The 18,364-nt window shown below is 49.0% G+C and overlaps 1 protein-coding gene across 1 annotated transcript in view; it reads left to right on the top strand.

The window, feature by feature from the left end:
- The window catches only part of sh3pxd2aa (SH3 and PX domains 2Aa), a 482,983-nt gene that overhangs the window by 204,460 nt on the left and 260,159 nt on the right, over nucleotides 1–18,364 (top strand). Inside the window, exon 5 of the mRNA XM_070876344.1 lies at nucleotides 13,710–13,801. Coding sequence (XP_070732445.1) covers nucleotides 13,710–13,801 — 92 coding nt within the window. The remainder of the gene's footprint in view (nucleotides 1–13,709; nucleotides 13,802–18,364) is intronic.

The following is an 18,364-nucleotide window of genomic DNA, read 5'->3' as shown; positions in this document are numbered from 1 at the left end:
CGCGACCTTTTATGCGCCGCTCCTCCAACTCCCGCTGGCCTCTCCCTGACAGTTGCGCCCTTTTATCGATCATTCCTCCGACTCTCGCTCATACCCACCTCTTCTGCCTCCACACACACATTTCCTTTCTGGTCTCTTATAATCCTCACTCTTTCTCTAGTTATCCTCTTGCTCTTAATGTATTTATAAAACATCTTTGGGTTTTCCCTGATTTTATTTGCCAAAATGTTTTCATGCTCTCTCTTTGCTTTACTGATATATTTTTTAATTGCACCCCTGCACTTCTTATAGTCCTTTAGAGTTTCTGCTGTAATGAGTTCCCGGTATCTATCAAAAGTTTCCCTTTTTATCTTTATCTTATCTTGTATGTCCCTTGACATCCAGAGGGCTCTAGATTTGTTAGCCCCACCCTTTTTTTTTAAGGGAACGTACTTGCTCTGTACCCTCAGGATCTCTGTGAATGCCTCCCACTGCTCTGACAGTGATTTACCATCAAGTAACCATTTCCAGTACACTTTGGCGAAATCCCATCTCGGCTGATCAAAATTGGTTTTACCCCAATTGAGAACTATTATCCCTGGTCCACCTTTGTCCTTTTCCATAACTACTCTAAAATTACTGAATTTTGATCACTAGCACCCAAATGCTCTCCCACTGATACCCCTTCCACCTGCTCCTCTTCATTCCCCAAAACCAATTCCGGAACCGCCCCCTCCCTTGTTGGGCTTGTTACATACTGGTTAAAGAAGTTCTCCTGAATGCATTTTAGGAATTGCGTGCCCTCTGTACCATTCACTCTACTTTTTTCCCTGTTAATATTTGGGTAGTTGAAATCCCCCATTATTACAGCTCTATAGTTTTTGCATTTTGCAGCAATTTGCCCACATATTTGTTCTTCTATCTCCCTCTGACTGTTTGGGGTCTATAGTACACTCCCAGTAGTGTGATCATTCCTTTACTGTTCTTCAATTCAATCCATATGGCCTCGTTTTATTACCCCTCCAACATATTATCCCTTCTCAGAACTGTAATTGTTTCTTTAATTAATACTCCGACCCCACTAGAGATCCACTATGATCCTGGTAATGAGAGGTTATAGAAATGAAGAGCGGTTTGAAAAATTGGGACTTATTTCACTGCAACATTGAAGATTAAGGGAATTTATATCTAATAGAGGCTTTCAAGAGGTTGAAGTTCTGAGCGGATAAAGGGTGAAATATTGTTTCTACTGGTTAGCGAATATGCACTGAAGGGGAAAAGACTCAGAATTATTACTAAAGTAGTAGTGGCGGCAATCGGCTGGGCAGTTTAATGTGAAGTTGGGAGGAGCAGGGAGCAGGACCATACCTTTCTACCTGATTTGTTGCAGGTGTTCTGTAGGGTTGGTTTCCCTGCGATGGCACTGCTACTTTAGGGCAAACCAATCATACAGTGGGGGCCTGAAGTAGACATTAGACCCAATATGGTGAGCGGCACACTTCCGCTCAGAAGTGTCAGTGCTTCCTGCCCGCCGCTTTGGGGATTTAGGGCGCATAGCATCAGAAAACTGGCCAAATTTCTAGGCCAGTTACTTCAAAACTGATTTTATTCAACTATTTTGATATATATATCAATGTAATTTAAGAGGGAACCATAGTGTGCAGTAATGTACCTCTGGTGGGTCTGCTGTTGCAGATGCACAAACAATAAATTAAGAAAAAACTGCAGATTAATGAGCTGAGATGAACCACAGATCACATCAAACGTGGCCATGAACTGTGCGCGGAAGTGAGTAAGAAGCAGAATTACGCATTCTCGGTATGGCACTGATCTTCAGTGAATGAAGAGAGAGCTGCATTGTTTGTGTGTGAGAGACTGACCCAGGTTCAATATGAAGCAAAATGTCTTGATTACTGGCTTTTGTGTATTAACAATGTAGTATTGATCAGCAATGAATGGAGGAACACAGAGCTAGGTTGGTGACTGAGGTAATGATCTGACAGTCTCCAGAGTGTTGATGAGGGAGGAGCCGCTGAACAAGCAGAGCATTGAGCAGCCACTTCCATGTGTGCCCTGTGACTTCTTTCCTGGAAGTGTTCTTCTGTACTCTGTATTGTTACTATCAGTACAAATAGTTCAGCAGAGTTCACATTACATCATAGCCTATATCATTTAGAGTTTAAAGTGAAGCATTAATTATAATTGGCTATTTATTGCCAAATGCTCTCTGGATCTGATCAGTTTGTGTATCCTTTTATATATGATACAATGGAAGTAGAGTCTTCGCTGTGCAGTGTCAGGTTCACCGTATTCTGAAGCTTTCCTCAATAAAATACAAAGTTTATCCAGTAGATAGTTGAGTCGACCAGGAGGGTTCCAGGTTGGATTCATGGTCTGTGCTGACTTTATTGTTCTTAACCAGGACATATTCAGTGATACTACAATTGCCTTCAAAAGCCCTGTAGCAAGGAGAGCAGATACCTGAGCAGTGACCCCAGCAGGTAGTACACATTGGAGAACGTTGGGCAGGATGGGATCAGATGCAGCCGTGATGTCCCTGTTCTTTGGTCACCTGATGCTCACTATCTAGTCTCATGCATTCGGTCAGCACCTTGTGAGTTGCTTGGAGATTATTGAAGCACAGCTCAGCAAGGGGTTGGTCTTCCGGGCGGGGGTCGGGGGGGGGGTGGTGGCGGGGAGTGGAGAGAAAAATACACACCTGCATTCATTGCATGATCGCCGACCTCACGTCCCCCACAGCCCCTAACTGCCCAATTCGCTCTCGCTCTCGCTCTGTGTCTCGCGCGTGCGCGCGCTCCGTGCCTCAACTCTAAGCCATTGTCAACATCTTTACTGAGGCGTATGAAAACACGCCGTTACACGAAACATCCGTAAGACAGAGGTCCTCCACCAACCTGACCACACCACACAGCACTGCCCTCCAGTCATCAAGATCCATGGCGCGGCTTTGGACAATGTGGACCACTTTCCGTACCTCAGAAGCCTATTATCAGCAAGGACAGACATCGACGATGAGATTCAACACCGTCTCCAGTGCAGCCTTCGGTCGCCTGAGGCAGAGAGTGTTTGAAGATCAGGCCCTCAAATCTGGCACCAAGTTTATGGTCTACAGGGCTGTAGTGATACCTGCTCTCCTGTATGGTTCAGAGACGTGGACCATATACAGTAGATACCTCAAATCGCAGGAGAAATACCACCAACGATGTCTCCGCAAGACTCTGAAAATCCCCTGGGAGGACAGACGCACCAACGTTAGCGTCCTCGACCAGGCCAACATCCCCAGCATTGAAGCACTGACCACACTTAACCAGCTCCGTTTGGCAGGCCACATTGCCCGCATGCCCGACACAAGACTCCCAAAGCAGGTGCTCTACTCGGAACTCCTACATGACAAGCGAGCCCCAGGTGGGCAGAGGAAACATTTCAAAAGCACCCTCAAAGCTTCCTTGATAAAGTGCAACATCCCCACTGACACCTGGGAATCCCTGGCCAAAGACCGGCCAAAGTGGAGCAAGAGCATCCGGGAGGGTGCTGAGCACCTTGATCTCGTCGCCGAGAGCATGCAGAAAACAAGCGCAGGCAGCGGAAGGAGCGTGCGGCAAACCAGTCCCACCCACCCTTTCCTTCAACAACTGACTGTCTGTCCCACCTGTGACAGGGACTGTAATTCCAATATTGTACTGAACAGTCACCTGAGAACTCACTTTTAGAGTGCAAGTCTTCCTTGATTTTGAGGCGCTGCCTATGATGATAAAATATCGAGACCATTATTGTAACGGGTATGTACTCCCAATTGGCAGGATGTGACTAATTGTGTTCCCTGGGGATCTGGGGCCTCAGCTTTTCACTATTTATAAATGATGTGCATGAAGGAGTCGAGACCAGTGTATCCAAGCTCGTTGATGGCACCAAGGGCCCAAGTTTGCCCCCAGGATTAGAATGGCGCACCTCTGTATGGTGCGCCGACTTTTTAGAACAGAAATGCACCTATTATTTACCTTGGTATTCTCCCCTCCGTCCAGTCGATCCAGGCCTTTGGCGCAGCGCAGCAGAACGCGTGGAGGGTGGAGCCAGGTCCAGGTGCTGAGAACAGTGCCAGGACCTCTGCACATGCGCACTAGAGTGCGTGCGCATGTGCAGTAGCTTCTCGCAGCCCGATTCTGTGCAGGCTGTGTGGGAGGGGCCCGAAGCACGTCGCCCCTAGCCCTGGCCGAATGGGTTCACCGTGCATTGAAGATCGGGACTCGGACTTCCCTTCAGGCCCGCCTGCCGGCATCCGCCCTCCCATTCAGCCTCCCCCCACGCCTCCCCTTCCCGTTCAGCCTCTCTCCTCGCCCCCCCCTTCCCGTTCAGCCTCTCCCCCGCCCCCCCTTCCCATTCAGCCTCTTTCCCCCCCTCCTTCCAGTTCAGCCTCTCCCCTCGCCCCCCCCTTCCTGTTCAGCCTCTCCCCCGCCCTCCACTTCCCGATCAGCCTCTTCCCCCCCCCCCCCCCATCCTTCACCGTTCAGCCTCCCCCCCCCCCCCCCCCCGGTTCGGCCTCTCTTTCCCCCCCCCCCTCCCGTTCTCTACGCCCCCCTCCCGTTCTCTCCGCGCACCCCTCCCGTTCTCTCCGCCCCTCCCCCCGTTCTCTCCCGCCCCCCATCCTGTTCTCTCCCCCCCCGTTCTCTCTCCCCCCTCCCGTTCTCTCCCCCCCCCGTTCTCCCCCCTCCCGTTCTCTCTCCCCCCTCCTGTTCTCTCCCCCCCCTCCGTTCCTTCCCCCCCCTCCCGTTCCTTCCCCCCCCATCTGTTCCTTCCCCCCCCCTCCCGTTCCTTCCCCCCCCTCCTGTTCCTTCCCCCCCTCCTGTTCCTTCCCCCCCCCCTCCTGTTCCTTCCCCCCTCCCTCCCGTTCCTTCCGCCCCTCCCGTTCTCTCCCCCCCCCCCGTTCTCTCCCCCCCTCCTGTTCTCTTCCCCCCCTCCCGTTCTCCCCCAGTTCTCTCTCCCCCCCCTTCCCGTTCTCTGTCCCCCCCCCTCCTGTTCTCTCTCCCCCCCCCCCTCGGGTTCTCTTCCCCCCCCCCGTTCTCTTCCTCCCCCCCCCGTTCTCTTCCTCCCCCTCCCGTTCTCTTCCTCCCCCTCCCGTTCTCTTCCTCCCCCTCCCGTTCTCGTTCTCCCCCCCCTCCCGTTCTCCCCCCCCTCCCCATTCTCTCCCCCTTCCTGTTCTCTCCCCCTTCCCATTCTCTTCTCCCCTTCCCGTTCTCTTCCCCCCTTCCCGTTCTCTTCCCCCCTTCCCATTCTCTCCCCCTTTCCCGTTCTCTCCCCCCACCCTTGCCGTTCTCTCCCCCCTTCCTGTTCTCTCCCCCCCTTTCCCGTTCTCTCCCCCCCCTTCCCGTTCTCCCCCCCCTTTCCCGTTCTCTCCCCCCTTCCCGTTCTCTCCCCCCCTCCCGTTCTCTTCCCCGCCACCTCCCTCCCTCCCGTTCTCTCCCCCCCATTCTCTCTCTCCCCCCATCCCCCCCCCCGTTCTCCCTCCCTCCCATTCACCCTCCCTCCCATTCTCCCTTGCTCCCTCCTCCTCCTCTCCTCTCCTCCTCCTCTCCTCTTCCCCCTCCCCCCTCCCCCCTCCTCCTCTCCTCTTCCCCTCCTCCTCCTCTCCTCTTTCCCCCCTCCTCTCCTCTTCCCCCCTTCCTCTCCTCTTCCCCCCCCTTTTCCTCCTCCTATTCCCCCTTCCCTCCCTCCCTCACTCCTCCTCCCTCCTCCCCCCACTCCTCTTTCCCCCCTCTTTCTCCCCCTTACTCCCTCCCCCTCTTCCCCCCCCTTTCGCCTCTTTCCCCTTTCCCCTTTCCCCCCCTTCCCCCCTCCCCTTCCTCCTCCCCCTTCCCCCTCCCCTTCCCCCTCCCCTTCCCCTCCCCTTCCCCCCTTCCCCCCTCCCCCTTCCCCCTCCCTCTTCCCTCCCTCTTCTCCCCCCCCTCTTCCCCCCTCCCTCTTCCCCCCCTCCCCCTTCCCCCTTCCCTCTTCCCTCTTCCCACCCCCCCCCCCTCTCTCTGTCTACCCTCCCTATTCTAACTCACTAGAACTGGAGCAAACTAAATGCTGATAATTGCAATTTCTAAGATACTCCATTCTAAACTAGTTGCTCCAAAAAAAGGAGCATCTCATGCTGAAACTTGAGCCCTAAGTTAGGTGCACAGTAAAAAGTGATTTCAGCTGCTTCGGCTCTAAGCTCTGGAATTCCCTCCCTAAACCTCCGCGCCTCACCCCTCTCTCCTCCTTTAAGATGCTCCTTAAAACCTACCTCTTTGACCAAGCTTTTGCTCATCTATCCTAATTTTTCCATATGTGGCTTGGTGTCGATTTTTGTTTTGTTGTTGAAGTACCTGTAAAGCATTTTACTATTTTAGAGGCGCTATATAAATGCAAGTTGCTGTTGTAGACTGGAGCAGAAAGTTGCAATGGGACATTGATAGATTGTGAGAGGGCACAATTGTGACAGATGAAGTTTAATGTGGTAAGGAGTAAGGTCATCCACTTTGAACCTAAATGGTGAGCAGCTGTGAATAAGCATAGGAGATTTAGGGGGCCAAAGCCGGGTGCAGTGGCGCGTGCCTGTGATCCCGCTGCTGGGAGGCTGAGACTGCAGGATTGCTTGAGGTCAGGAGTTCTGGGCTGCTGTCGCCTGTGCCGATCGGGTGTCCGCGCTAAGACCGGTATCCACATGGTGGTCCTCGGTTAATCTGGGATCACCAGGTCCGATGAGGAGGGGTGAACCGGCCCAGATCGGAAACGGAGCAGGTCAAAGCCCCTGTGCTGGTCAGTAGTTGGCTCGCACCTGTGAATAGATGCTGCAGTGCAGCCTGGCCAATACAGTGAGTTAGGGGATCAAATGCAGAAATCACAAAGTGGACAGGTACAAAAAAATAACAAAAAAGCTAATGGAATGTTGGCCTTTATCTCGAGGGCTGGAATACTAAGGGGTGGAAGTTACGTTACAGCTATTATAAAGTTCTGGTTCAACTCCACTGCATTCAGTTCTGGGCACCACACCTCGGGAAGGATATATTGGCCTTGGAGAGGGTGTAGTGCAGATTAGAAGGGTTAAATTATGAGGACAGGTTGCATAGACTAGGCTTGTATTTCCTTGAGTACAGAAGATTATGGGGTGATCTAATTGAGGTGTTTAAGATAATTAAAGGGTAGATAAAGAGAAACTATTTGCTCTGGTGGGGGAGTCCAGAACAAGGGGGCAGAGCCTTAAAATGAGAACTTGGCCATTCAGAGCATAAGAAAATTTCAGAACTGAGATTGATAGATTTTTGTTAGGGAAGAGTATTTTTTAAAATTCATTCATGGCATGTGGGCGTCGCTGGTAAGGCCAACATTTATTGGCTATCCCTAATTACGCTTGAGAAGAAGGTGGTAAGCAGTCTTCTTGAACTGCAGGAGTCTGTGAGGTGAAGGTATTTCCATAGTGTTGTTAGGGAAGGAGTTCCAGGATTTTGACCTTGCGACAATGAAGAAACGGCGATATATTTCCACATCAGGATCGTGTGTGATTTCATAGAATCATAGAAAATTACGACACAGAAGAAGGCAATTTGGCCCATTGTTTCCCTGTCGGTCGAAAAAGAGCTACCTAGCCTAATCCCACCTTCCAGCATTAGGTCCATAGCCCTGGAAGTCACGGCTCTTTAAGTGCACATCCAAGTACTTTTTAAATGTGATGAGGGTTTCTGCCTCTACCACCCTTTCAGGCAGAGAGTTCCACACCCCAACCACCCTCTGGGTGAATTTTTCTTTCCTGATTGCGCGCTAATCCTTCTACCAACTACTTTAAATCTATGCCCCCTGGTTATTGACCCCTCTGCAAAGGGAAATAGATCCTTCCTACCACTCTATCTAGGCCCCTTAAAATGTTATGCACCTCAATTAAATCTCCCCTCAGCCTCCTCTGTTCCAAGGAAAATCACACCAGCCTATCCAAATTTCCTCATAGCATAGTCCTGGCAACATCCTCATGAATCTCCTCTGGGCCTGCTGGAAGGAGCACTTCGAAGATCTCCTCAGTCGAGACTCTGCCTTTGACTGGAGTGTTTTCGACTCCATCCCGCAGCAAGCTACCCGCCACCACCTCAGTGAAACTCCAACACTGCACGAGGTAGAAAAAGCCACAAGCCAGCTTAAAAACAACAAGGCTATGGGTGCGGATGGAATCCCTGCTGAGGCATTGAAGTATGGTGGAGAGGCACTGCTGGTGCGAATACACAACCTCATCTCCCTCAACTACAGAGGAATCTCCCTGCTATCAGCCACTGGGAAAGTCGTTGCTAGAGTCCTCCTCAACAGTCTTTTTCCCGTGGCCGAGGAGCTCCTCCCGGAGTCACAGTGCGGATTTTGTCCCCTACGGATCAGAACGGACATAATTTTTGCAGCGTGACAGCTACAGGAAAAATGCAGGAAACAGCGCCAGCCCTCCTTCGACCTTACAGAGGCCTTTGACACTGTCAACCGCGAGGGTCTATGGAACATCCTCCTCCGTTTCGGATGCCCCCAAAAGTTCGTCACCATCCTCCGCCTGCTCCACGACGATATGCAGGCTGTGATCCTTACCAACGGATCCATCACTGACCCAATCCACGTCCTGACTGGGGTCAAACAGGACTGCGTCATCGCCCCAACCCTCTGCCCAATCTTTCTCGCCGCCATGCTCCATCTCACAGTCAACAAGCTCCCCGCTGGAGTGGAACAAAACTACAGAACCAGTGGGAACATGTTCAACCTGCGCCATCTCCAGGCGGGATCCAAGACCACCCCAACCTCTATCGTCTAGCTACAGTTAGTGGACGACGCTTGCGTCTGTGCACATAGAGTCTGAACTCCAGGACATAGTCGACGTATTTACTGAGGCGTACGAAAGCATGGGCCTTACGCTAAACATCCGTAAGACAAAGGTCCTATACCAGCCTGGCCTCACCACACAGCACTGCCCCCCAGTCATCAAGATCCATGGCATGGCCCTGGACAACATGGACCACTTCCCATATCTCGGGAGCCTCATATCAACAAGAGCAGGCATCGACGACAAGATCCAACACCACCTCCAGTGCGCCAGTGCAGCCTTTGGCCACCTGAGGAAAAGAGTGTTTGAAGACCAGGCCCTCAAAACTGCCACCGAGCTCATGGTCTACAGGGCTGTAGTAATATCTGCCCTCCTGTATGGCTCAGAGACATGGACCATGTACAGTAGACATCTCAAGTTTCTGGAGAAATATCACCAACGATGTCTCCGCAAGATCCTTCAAATCCCCTGGGAGGACAGATGCACCAACATCAGCGTCCTCATTCGTGCTAACATCTCCAGCATTGAAGCACTGACCACACTCGATCAGCTCCGCATGATAGTTCACATGCCAGACACGAGACTCCCAAAACAAGTGCTCTACTCGGAGCTCCTTCAGGGCAAACGAGCCAAAGGTGGGCAGGGGAAACGCTACAAGGACACCCTCAAAGCCTCCCTGATAAAGTGCGACATCCCCACTGACACCTGGAAGTCCCTGGCCCAAGACCGCCCTAAGTGGAGGAAGTGCATCCAAGAAGGCGCTGAGCACCTCGAGTCTCAATGCCGAAAGCATGCAGAAATCAAGCGCAGGCAGCGGAAAGAGCGTGCGGCAAACCAGTCCCACCCACCCCTTCCCTCAACGACTATCTGTCCCACCTGTGACAGAGTCTGTGGCTCTCGTATTGGACTGCTCAGCCACCAAAGAACTAATTTCAGGAGTGGAAGCAAGTCTTCCTCGATTCCGAGTGACTGTCTATGATGATGATGAATCTCCTCTGCACCCTTTCTAGTGCAATCACATCTTTCCTGTAATGTGGTGACCAGAACTACACACAGTACTCAAGCTGTGGCCTAACTAATGTTGTATACAGTTCTAGCATAATTTCCCAGCTCTTGTATTGTGTGCTCCAGCTAATAAAGGGAAAGCATTCCGTGTGCCTCTTTAACTACCTTATCGACCGGTCCTACATAAAAACATAAGAAATAGGAGCTGGAGTAGGCCATTAACCCCTCGAACCTTCTCTGCCATTTAATAAGATAATGGCTGATCTGATCTTGGCCTCAGCTCCACTTCCCTGCCCGCTCCCCATAACCCTTCACTTCCTCATCATTCAAAAATTTGTCTATCTCCACCTTAAATATATTCAATGATCCAGCCTCCACAGCTTTCTGGGGTAGAGAATTCCAAACATTCATGACCCTCAGAGAAGAAATTCCTCTTCATTTCCATTTTAAATGCGCGACCACTTATTCTGAAACTATGCCCCCTAGTTCTATATTCCCCCACGAGTGGAAATATTCTCTCTGAATCTACCTTGTCGAGCCCCCTCAGTATCATATGTTTCACTAAGATCATCTCTCATTCTTCTGAACTCCAATAAGTGAGTATAGTCCCAACTTGCTCAACCTTTCTTCATAAGTCAACCCCTTCATCTCAGGAATCAACCTAGTGAACCTTCTCTGAACTGCCTCCAATGCAAGTATATCCCTCCTTAAATAAGGGGACCAAAACTCTACGCAGTACTCTAGGTGTGGTCTCACCAATACCCTGTACAGTTGTAGCAGGATTTCCCTGCTTTTATAATCTATCCCCTTGCAATAAAGGCCAATATTCCATTTGCCTTCCTGATTACTTGCTGTACCTGCATACTAACTTTTTGTGTTTCATGTACAAGGACCCTCAGGTCTCTCTGTATTGCAGCACGTTGTAATCTCTCTCCATTTAAATAATTTGCTTTGTTATTTTTCCTGCCACAGTGGATAACCTCACATTATACTCCATCTGACAAATGTTTGCCCACTCACTTAGCCTTTTGCAGATTCTTTGTGTCCTCCTCACAACTTACTTTCCCACCCATCTTTGTATCATCAGCAAACTTCGCTACATTACACTCGGTCCCTTCATCCAAGTCCTGCTACCTTTAAGGATCCGTGGATATACACTCCAAGATCCCTCTGTTCCTCCACACCTCTCAGTATCCTCCCATTTATTGTGTATTCCCTTGCCTGGTTGCCCCTCCCCAAATGCATTACCTCACACTTTTCCAGATTGAATTCCATTTGCCACTTTTCTGCCCAACTGACAGCTGACATCGATATCTCCCTGGAGTCTAAAGCTTTCCTTGTCACTGTCAACCATATGGCCAAATTTTATATCATCTGCAAATTTCTTTATCATGCCCCCTACATTTAAGTCTAAATCATTAGTATATACTACAAAAAGCAAGGGATCTAGCACTGAGCTCTGTGGAACCCCACTGGAAACAACCTGCCAGTCGCAAAAACACCTGTCAACCCATTACTCTTTGCTTCCTGCCAATGAGCCAATTTTGGATCCAATTTGCCACTCTCCCTTGGATCCCATGTACTTTTACTTTTTTTGATCAGCCTGTCATGTGGGACCTTGTCAAAAGCCTTGCTAAAATCCATGTAGACTACATCAAACGCACTGCCCTCATTGACACTCCTTGTTATCTCCTCAAAAGATTCAATCACGTTAATCAGACACGACCTTCCCTTAGAAATCCATACTGACTGTCCTTGATCTGTGTCTTTCTAAATGAAGGTTTATATTGTCCCTCAGAATTGATTCCATTAATTTTCTCACCAACGAGGTTAAACTAACTGACTTGGAGGGGAATTTGGAGGTAGTAGTGTTCCCATGCACCCGCTGCCCTTGTCCTTCGAGGTGGTAGATGTCACAGGTTTGGGAGATGCTGTCGAAGAAGCCTTGGTGAGTTGCTGCTTGTAGATGGTACTGCATCCACGGTGTGCTGGTGGTGGAGGGAGTGAACGTGCAGCAGAGCTGGTTTCCAGTCGTCTTGATTAATCCTTGCCACTGGACCAAGACCTAGCTCTGTCAAACCCGTGTGGTGGCTGGTGTGCAACGGCCACCGCACGTTAAAAAAAAATCCATGCACAGGTATCTTCCACCCTTCAAGATTTAGTTCGGAACCTGGAATTTTAGGTCCTTCATTGAAACACCTGTGGACTTTTTGACTTGGAAGCAAGTCATCCTCGATTCGAGAGACTGCCTATGATGATGATGATGAATGTTTAAGGTGGTGAATGGGATGCTAATCAAGCGGGCTGCTTTGTCCTGGATGGTGTTGAGTTTCTTGAGTGTTGTTAGAGCTGCACTCATCCAGGTAAGTGGGGAGTATTCCATCACACTGCTGACTGGTACCTTGTAGATGGTGGAAAGGGTTTAGGGGATGAGGAGGTGACTCATTCGCCACAGAATAGACAGCCTCTGACCTGCTCTTGTAGCCACAGTATTTGTGGCTGGTCCAGTTAAGTTTCTGGCCAATGGTGACCCCCAGGATTTTGATGGCGGGGGATTTGGCGATGGTAATCCCAACGGGAGGTGGCTATTGGTGAGGCCGCACCTGGAGTACTGCGTGCAGTTTTGGTCACCTTACTTAAAGAAGGATATACTAGCTTTGGAAGGGGTACAAAGACGATTCACTAGGCTGATTCCGGAGATGAGGGGGTTACCTTATGATGATAGATTGCGTAGACTGGGTCTTTACTCGTTGGAGTTCAGAAGGATGAGGGGTGATCTTATCGAAACATTTAAAATAATGAAAGGGATAGACAAGATCGAGGCAGAGAGGTTGTTTCCACTAGTTGGGGAGACCAGAACTAGGGGGGCACAGCCTCAAAATACGGGGAGCCAATTTAAAACCGAGTTGAGAAGGAATTTCTTCTCCCAGAGGGTTGTGAATCTGTGGAATTCTCTGCCCAAGGAAGCAGTGAGGCTAGCTCATTGAATGTATTCAAATCACAGATAGATAAATTTTGAACCAATAAGGGAATTAAGGGTTACGGGGAGCGGGCGGGTAAGTGGAGCTGAGTCCACGGCCAGATCAGCCATGATCTTGTTGAATGGCGGAGCAGGCTCAAGGGGCTAGATGGCCTACTCCTGTTCCTAATTCTTATGTTCTTATGTAGACTTTCTCTTGTTGGAGTTGGTCATCGCCTGCCATTGTGGCGTGAATGTTACTTGCCACTTATCAGCCCAAGCCTGAATGTTGTGTCGGTCTTGTTGTATGTGGGCACAGGCTGCTTCATTATCTTGGACAAACTATCTGACCACATGGAACAATGAAGGAGTTGAGTGGTGGTGGAACGCTATAGCTGGGAGCCATTTCATGTAGAAGCTGACCCCATGGCTTCAGATGATATCGCCATGGGGCAGCTCGTTGATGAGGATAACCCAAAGAGGGTTCTCTGAATTAAAAACAGAAAATGCTGGATACACTCAGCTGGTCAGTCAGCATCTGGGGAGAGATAAACAGTGTTCATGTTTTAGGTTGAGGACCTTTCATCAGAACTCAAAGCCTGTTTGTTCCCTGGGCGCGTTGCAAATTTACCTAGATATATGGACAAGTGAAAACACTCTGGAACATGGGGAGCTAGAGCTCACCAAAACACACAAGCCAAAAATATTTGGAATTATAAAACGAGTTGTGAAACCTCAAAAATGTAACACAGACTTCCAGTTTAAATCAGTAAGCCAAAATATACCTGTTTTTTCTTTTGGTCAGCAGATATCATTTGAACTTTGCCTAATAATGAGACAAGTGCAGTCTCCATATTTGTAATACTGTGATGAGATATCTCTGTGACTGTATATTGATCTTGCTGCAGTGCATAACTCTCCTTATTTAATCCACTCTAGTCTCTGGTCCGACTGCCATCTCTGATCTCGCAATGTGATGAAGTACTCCGGTTTTTCGAGCCTCGTCCAGAAGATCTGAATCCACCAAAGGAGTAAGTACCGAGTGGAAAGCTAGAACCCCACCGAGCCCTCAGGTGCATGCTGATTGCTGATCATGAACTGTATAGCCAGGTATAGCCAACGTGACCATGCTCCAGCAAGGCTTGAGATTGGAAAAAAGACAGATAGAAAACGACTAGTTGTTTCATCGAGGCAGGCCCATTCGGCCAGCGTGCAGCTAAACAACACGCCCCCCAATACCTCCACCCACCATGCAGCCGTACCATCTCCTGGGAGAGGCAAAAAAACAGATTAATAATCCTGAGACCAATTTGACAAATATTCTGGGAAATTACTCTCCAATCCCCAAAGGCAATCAAAATCAAGTTTAAAAAAATTGATTCTCTGGATGTGGATGCGCTGGCAGGACATGTGGAACTAACTCGAGAAAAGTTAGTTGATTCAGGACCAATTGGGAACTTTGAAAACAAAAGCTGGATTAATATATTTTGAGGAAAGGGGGCGGGGTTTAGAAGTATTAACATTTCAATGGGGAAATTGAGGGATAAATGTGTATCTAAAGTGGGGGATCAGGTGCTGTGGGAGAGAAAGCAACGATGGAGTAATCAGACATAAACCAACCATACATAAACCCCCATTAGAGTGGCTAAGTGGCCTTTCCTTGCTCTGGATTCTGGGCAGTCAGTATTGCATTAATGATTTCCTTGGTCAAGTGGTCCAGAAATTCAGGTGAGCAGGGACGTAGGGTTTGGGGCGCAGGGTACGGGTGAGTGGCTGTTGCTGGGTGTGCGAGGGTGGACATTACGGGTGTGCGGGGGAGCAGGGCGCAGGTTACTGGGGGTAAGCAGGGACATGGGGTTACATTGCCTGTGCCTGAATGGTGAGGCCCGTGGCTCCCTAGAAATTGGGCCTCAGCCCCCCGCTGGTATAAAGCTGTGCGATGTCAGGCCTTTGGTAAGTGTCTCCAGGCTGTGGGGAGCTGGGGCCGGGGGTTAAATGTGGGCTCCTCATTGAGGTATGTAAATGTAAAACGTTTACTTTATAGACCTGGTGCAGTGGGGGCCTCAAGCAGACATTACGCCCCTTATTTGCAAATGCAAAGGGCCTAGTGCCTGCTTGAGGCGTGGGTAAACAACGCCAATATTTTTTTCCTTTCTCAATATAGTGGGCAGCGAACCTCTGGCCAGAAATGTGCCCGCGCTTCCTGCCCACCATATTGTGGACTTCCTAGGTCATTTGGCGTCCGAATTTATAAGCCTTTACCGCTCTACTTTGCCTCAGTCACAACCTTGGAAGTACATTATTGTGACATTTTCCATGTCTCACATGCATTTTGCAGCTTCATTGAGTGACATTGACAACTTGTGCAGAACTGAGGAATTTATATTATGGTTGATGCTCACTGGGAACTGAGATGGTCCAACTCAAACCCATTTCGGGGTAGGACCTTGATATTTTACAGACAAGAAAACCTTAAGTCCAGAGATGAAGGGTCCAGTGCCTTGATGCACCGTGCTGCCCAGTTCCCCAATTGTTATTTGAACTTCTACAGATAAAACCTGTTCCCTGTAGCCCAGCTGTTTCGATTTTATATATAACACTAATGGGTACCCAGTCTTTGGCCTTGCTACATGGTGTAGTCTAGTTTGTATAATGAGCACCACACACTCCTTCAGAAAACAGCACCTCCAGCCCACAGTCACACACCATCAACCTTAGCTGAAGTTTACGATAAATAATCAGAACTGACAAACACACAGTTACTAGTTAATGTGAACACTGTAGAATATAGCCCCTAACAGAATTGCAGCTAATCGCCTGTCTGTAAAATTAAGATAATAGCAGATTGGAATTTGTAAGGAAGTTGCTAACAGGATGTTCTGCTAAAATCATAGCCATGAAGTTTGGTCTCTGGTGATTGATAAGAATGATAACATCTAATATATGGGGAGAGAATTCTGGATAATGTGTGTGATCACTGGAAGATGTGTGGGATTGGAATCACCATAATGCATAAATTACTCATCCTGCATAGTAACAACGGAAGATTTTTCAATTTAGGATCCTGCAGACCGTTCCTTTTTGTTTTCAGTTTATTTGTTATCAAAGTTTATCATCGTACACATGGCAAAGTGAAACAGTGTCAAATGTACAACATTCACCCTATTTTGCTTGTCTTTTCTATAAAGAGCTCCATATTTACAGGACATAAAACACGGTTCGAAGTTGTGACTTACACACCAGGTTTTATTATAGTTCTTACAAATTGTTTTTTATTTGTTTTGAAGAATGTTCTTTGATATTCTCTAGAGTTTAGAAGAATGAAAGGGGATCTCATTGAAACATACAAAGTTCTTACAGGGCTGGACAGGGTAGATGCAGGGAAGATGTTTCCTCTGGCTGGGGAGTCTAGAACCAGGCGTCACAGTCTCAGAATAAGGGGTCGGCCATTTAGGATTGAGATGAGGAGAAATTTCTTCACTCAGAGGGTGGTGAATCTTTGGAATTCTTTACCCCAGAGGGCTGTGGAGGCTCAGTTGTTGAGTATATTCAAGACAGAGATAAATATGTTTTTGGACTTGAGGGGAGTCAAGGGATATAGGGATAGTGCAGGGAAGTGGAGTTGAGGTCAAAGATCATCCATGATCTTATTGAATGGCGGAGCAGGCTTCAGGGACCAAAAGGCCTACTTCAGCTCCTATTTCTTATGTTCTTATTGCTAATCATCTTCTTAGGCAGTTCCCCGGAGTTAAGGATGACTTGCTTTCACACTAAAATGTTCTAAGGTGACTGATGAGACCAATGCGGGATCTACAATCACAGGTGGGGCAGACGGTGGTTGGATGGACGGGTGGGTGGGGTGCTTGATTTGTCGTACACTCCTTCCACTTTTTGTGCTTGGTTTCTGCGTGCTCCCGGCGAAGAGACTCGAAGTGTTCGGTGCCTTCTCGGATGCTCCTCCTCCACTTTGAGCGGTCTTGGGCCAGGGATTCCCAAGAGTCAGTGGAGATGTTGCATTTCTTCAAGGAGGCTTTGTGGATGTCCTTGAAGAGTTTTCTCTGCCCTTCTGGAGCTCGCCTGCCGTGACGTAGCTTGGAGTAGAGTGCTTTTTTCGGGAGTCTAGCATCGGGCATGTGGACAATGTGGCCCGCCCACCGGAGCTGGTCGAGCATGGTCAATGCCTCGATGCTGGGGATGTTGACCAGAGAGAGAACGCTGACGTTGGTGTGCCCATCCTGCCAATGAATTTGGAGGATTTTGCAGAGGAAGCATTGGTAGTACTTCTCCAGTGCTTTGAGGTGCCTACTGTACATAGTCCATGTCTCTGAAGCATATAGGAGGGTGGCTATCAGTATTGCTCTGTAGATCATGAGCTTGGTGCTGGGTTTGAGATCCTGGTCTTCGAACACTTTTTTCCTCAGGTGGCCGAAGGCTGCACTGGCACTCTGAAGGCGGTATAGGACTTCATCATCGATGTCTTCCCTTGCTGTGATAGTAGGCTCCCAAGGTATGGAAAATTGTCCACCTTGTCCAAGGTCTCATCGTGGATAGTGATAGCCGAGGAACAGTGCTGTGTGGTGGGGGCAGGTTGGTAGAGGACCTTTGTCTTACTGATGTTTAATGTGAGGCCCGGACACTTGTACGCTTCAATGACTCCGAGTGTGCACAAACGCAAGCGTCATCTGCATATTGTAGTTCAATGACAGAGGTTAGAGCCACCTTGGATCTGGACTGGAAGAGTCGGAGGTTGAACAATTTCCCGCTTGTCCTGTAGATTAACTCCACTCCAGTGGGGAGCTTGTTAAGGGTGAGATGAAGCATTGCAACGAGGAAGATTGAGAAGAGTGTTGGTGCGACGACACAGCCTTGCTTAAACTCGGTCTGCACTTGTATTGGGTCTGTGGTGGATCCGTTGGTAAGAATCACGGCTTGCATGTCATTGTGAAGCAGGCAGAGGATGGTGACTAATTTTTGAGGACAGCCAAATTTGAGAAGGACACTCCATAATCCCTCGTGGTTGACAGAATCGAAGGCCTTTATGAGGTGAAAGAAAGCCATGAATAGAGGTTGATGCTGCTCCCTACATTTTTCTTGGATTTGTCGTGCGGTGAATATCATGTCCGTTGTGCCCCTTAGTGGGCGGAATCCGCATTGCGACTCTGGGAGGAGCTCTTCAGCCACTGGGAGAAGACAATTGAGGATTCTTGCAATGGTTTTCCCTGTGGCAGCCAGCAGGGAAACTCCTCTGTAATTACCGCAATCGGACTTGTCCCCTTTCTTGAAGATGGTCACGATTACAGTGTCTCTGAGATCCCTGGAATGCTCTCCTCCTTCCAGATCAGAGATATGAAGTCATGGATTCACGTCAAGAGTACTTCTCTGTCATGCTTTAGTACTTCAGTGGGGATTCCATCTGCTCCTGAGGCCTCGTTTTTCAGTTGTCGGATGGCCTTTTCAACCTCATGCCGGGCTGGGATTGTGTCGAGATGGTGACAGGTAGCATGCTGTGGGCTGGACACATCAAAGATAAAGTCTTGGTTGAGGAGATCCTCGAAGTGCTCCTTCCAACGGTCACTGATTGGCTCTCTGTCCTT

The sequence above is a fragment of the Pristiophorus japonicus genome, chromosome 3 (assembly GCF_044704955.1).
Source record: "Pristiophorus japonicus isolate sPriJap1 chromosome 3, sPriJap1.hap1, whole genome shotgun sequence".
Lineage (NCBI taxonomy): Eukaryota > Metazoa > Chordata > Chondrichthyes > Pristiophoridae > Pristiophorus > Pristiophorus japonicus.
The sequence above is the reverse complement of the archived record's forward strand: the minus strand, read 5'-3'. Positions and strand labels throughout refer to the sequence as shown.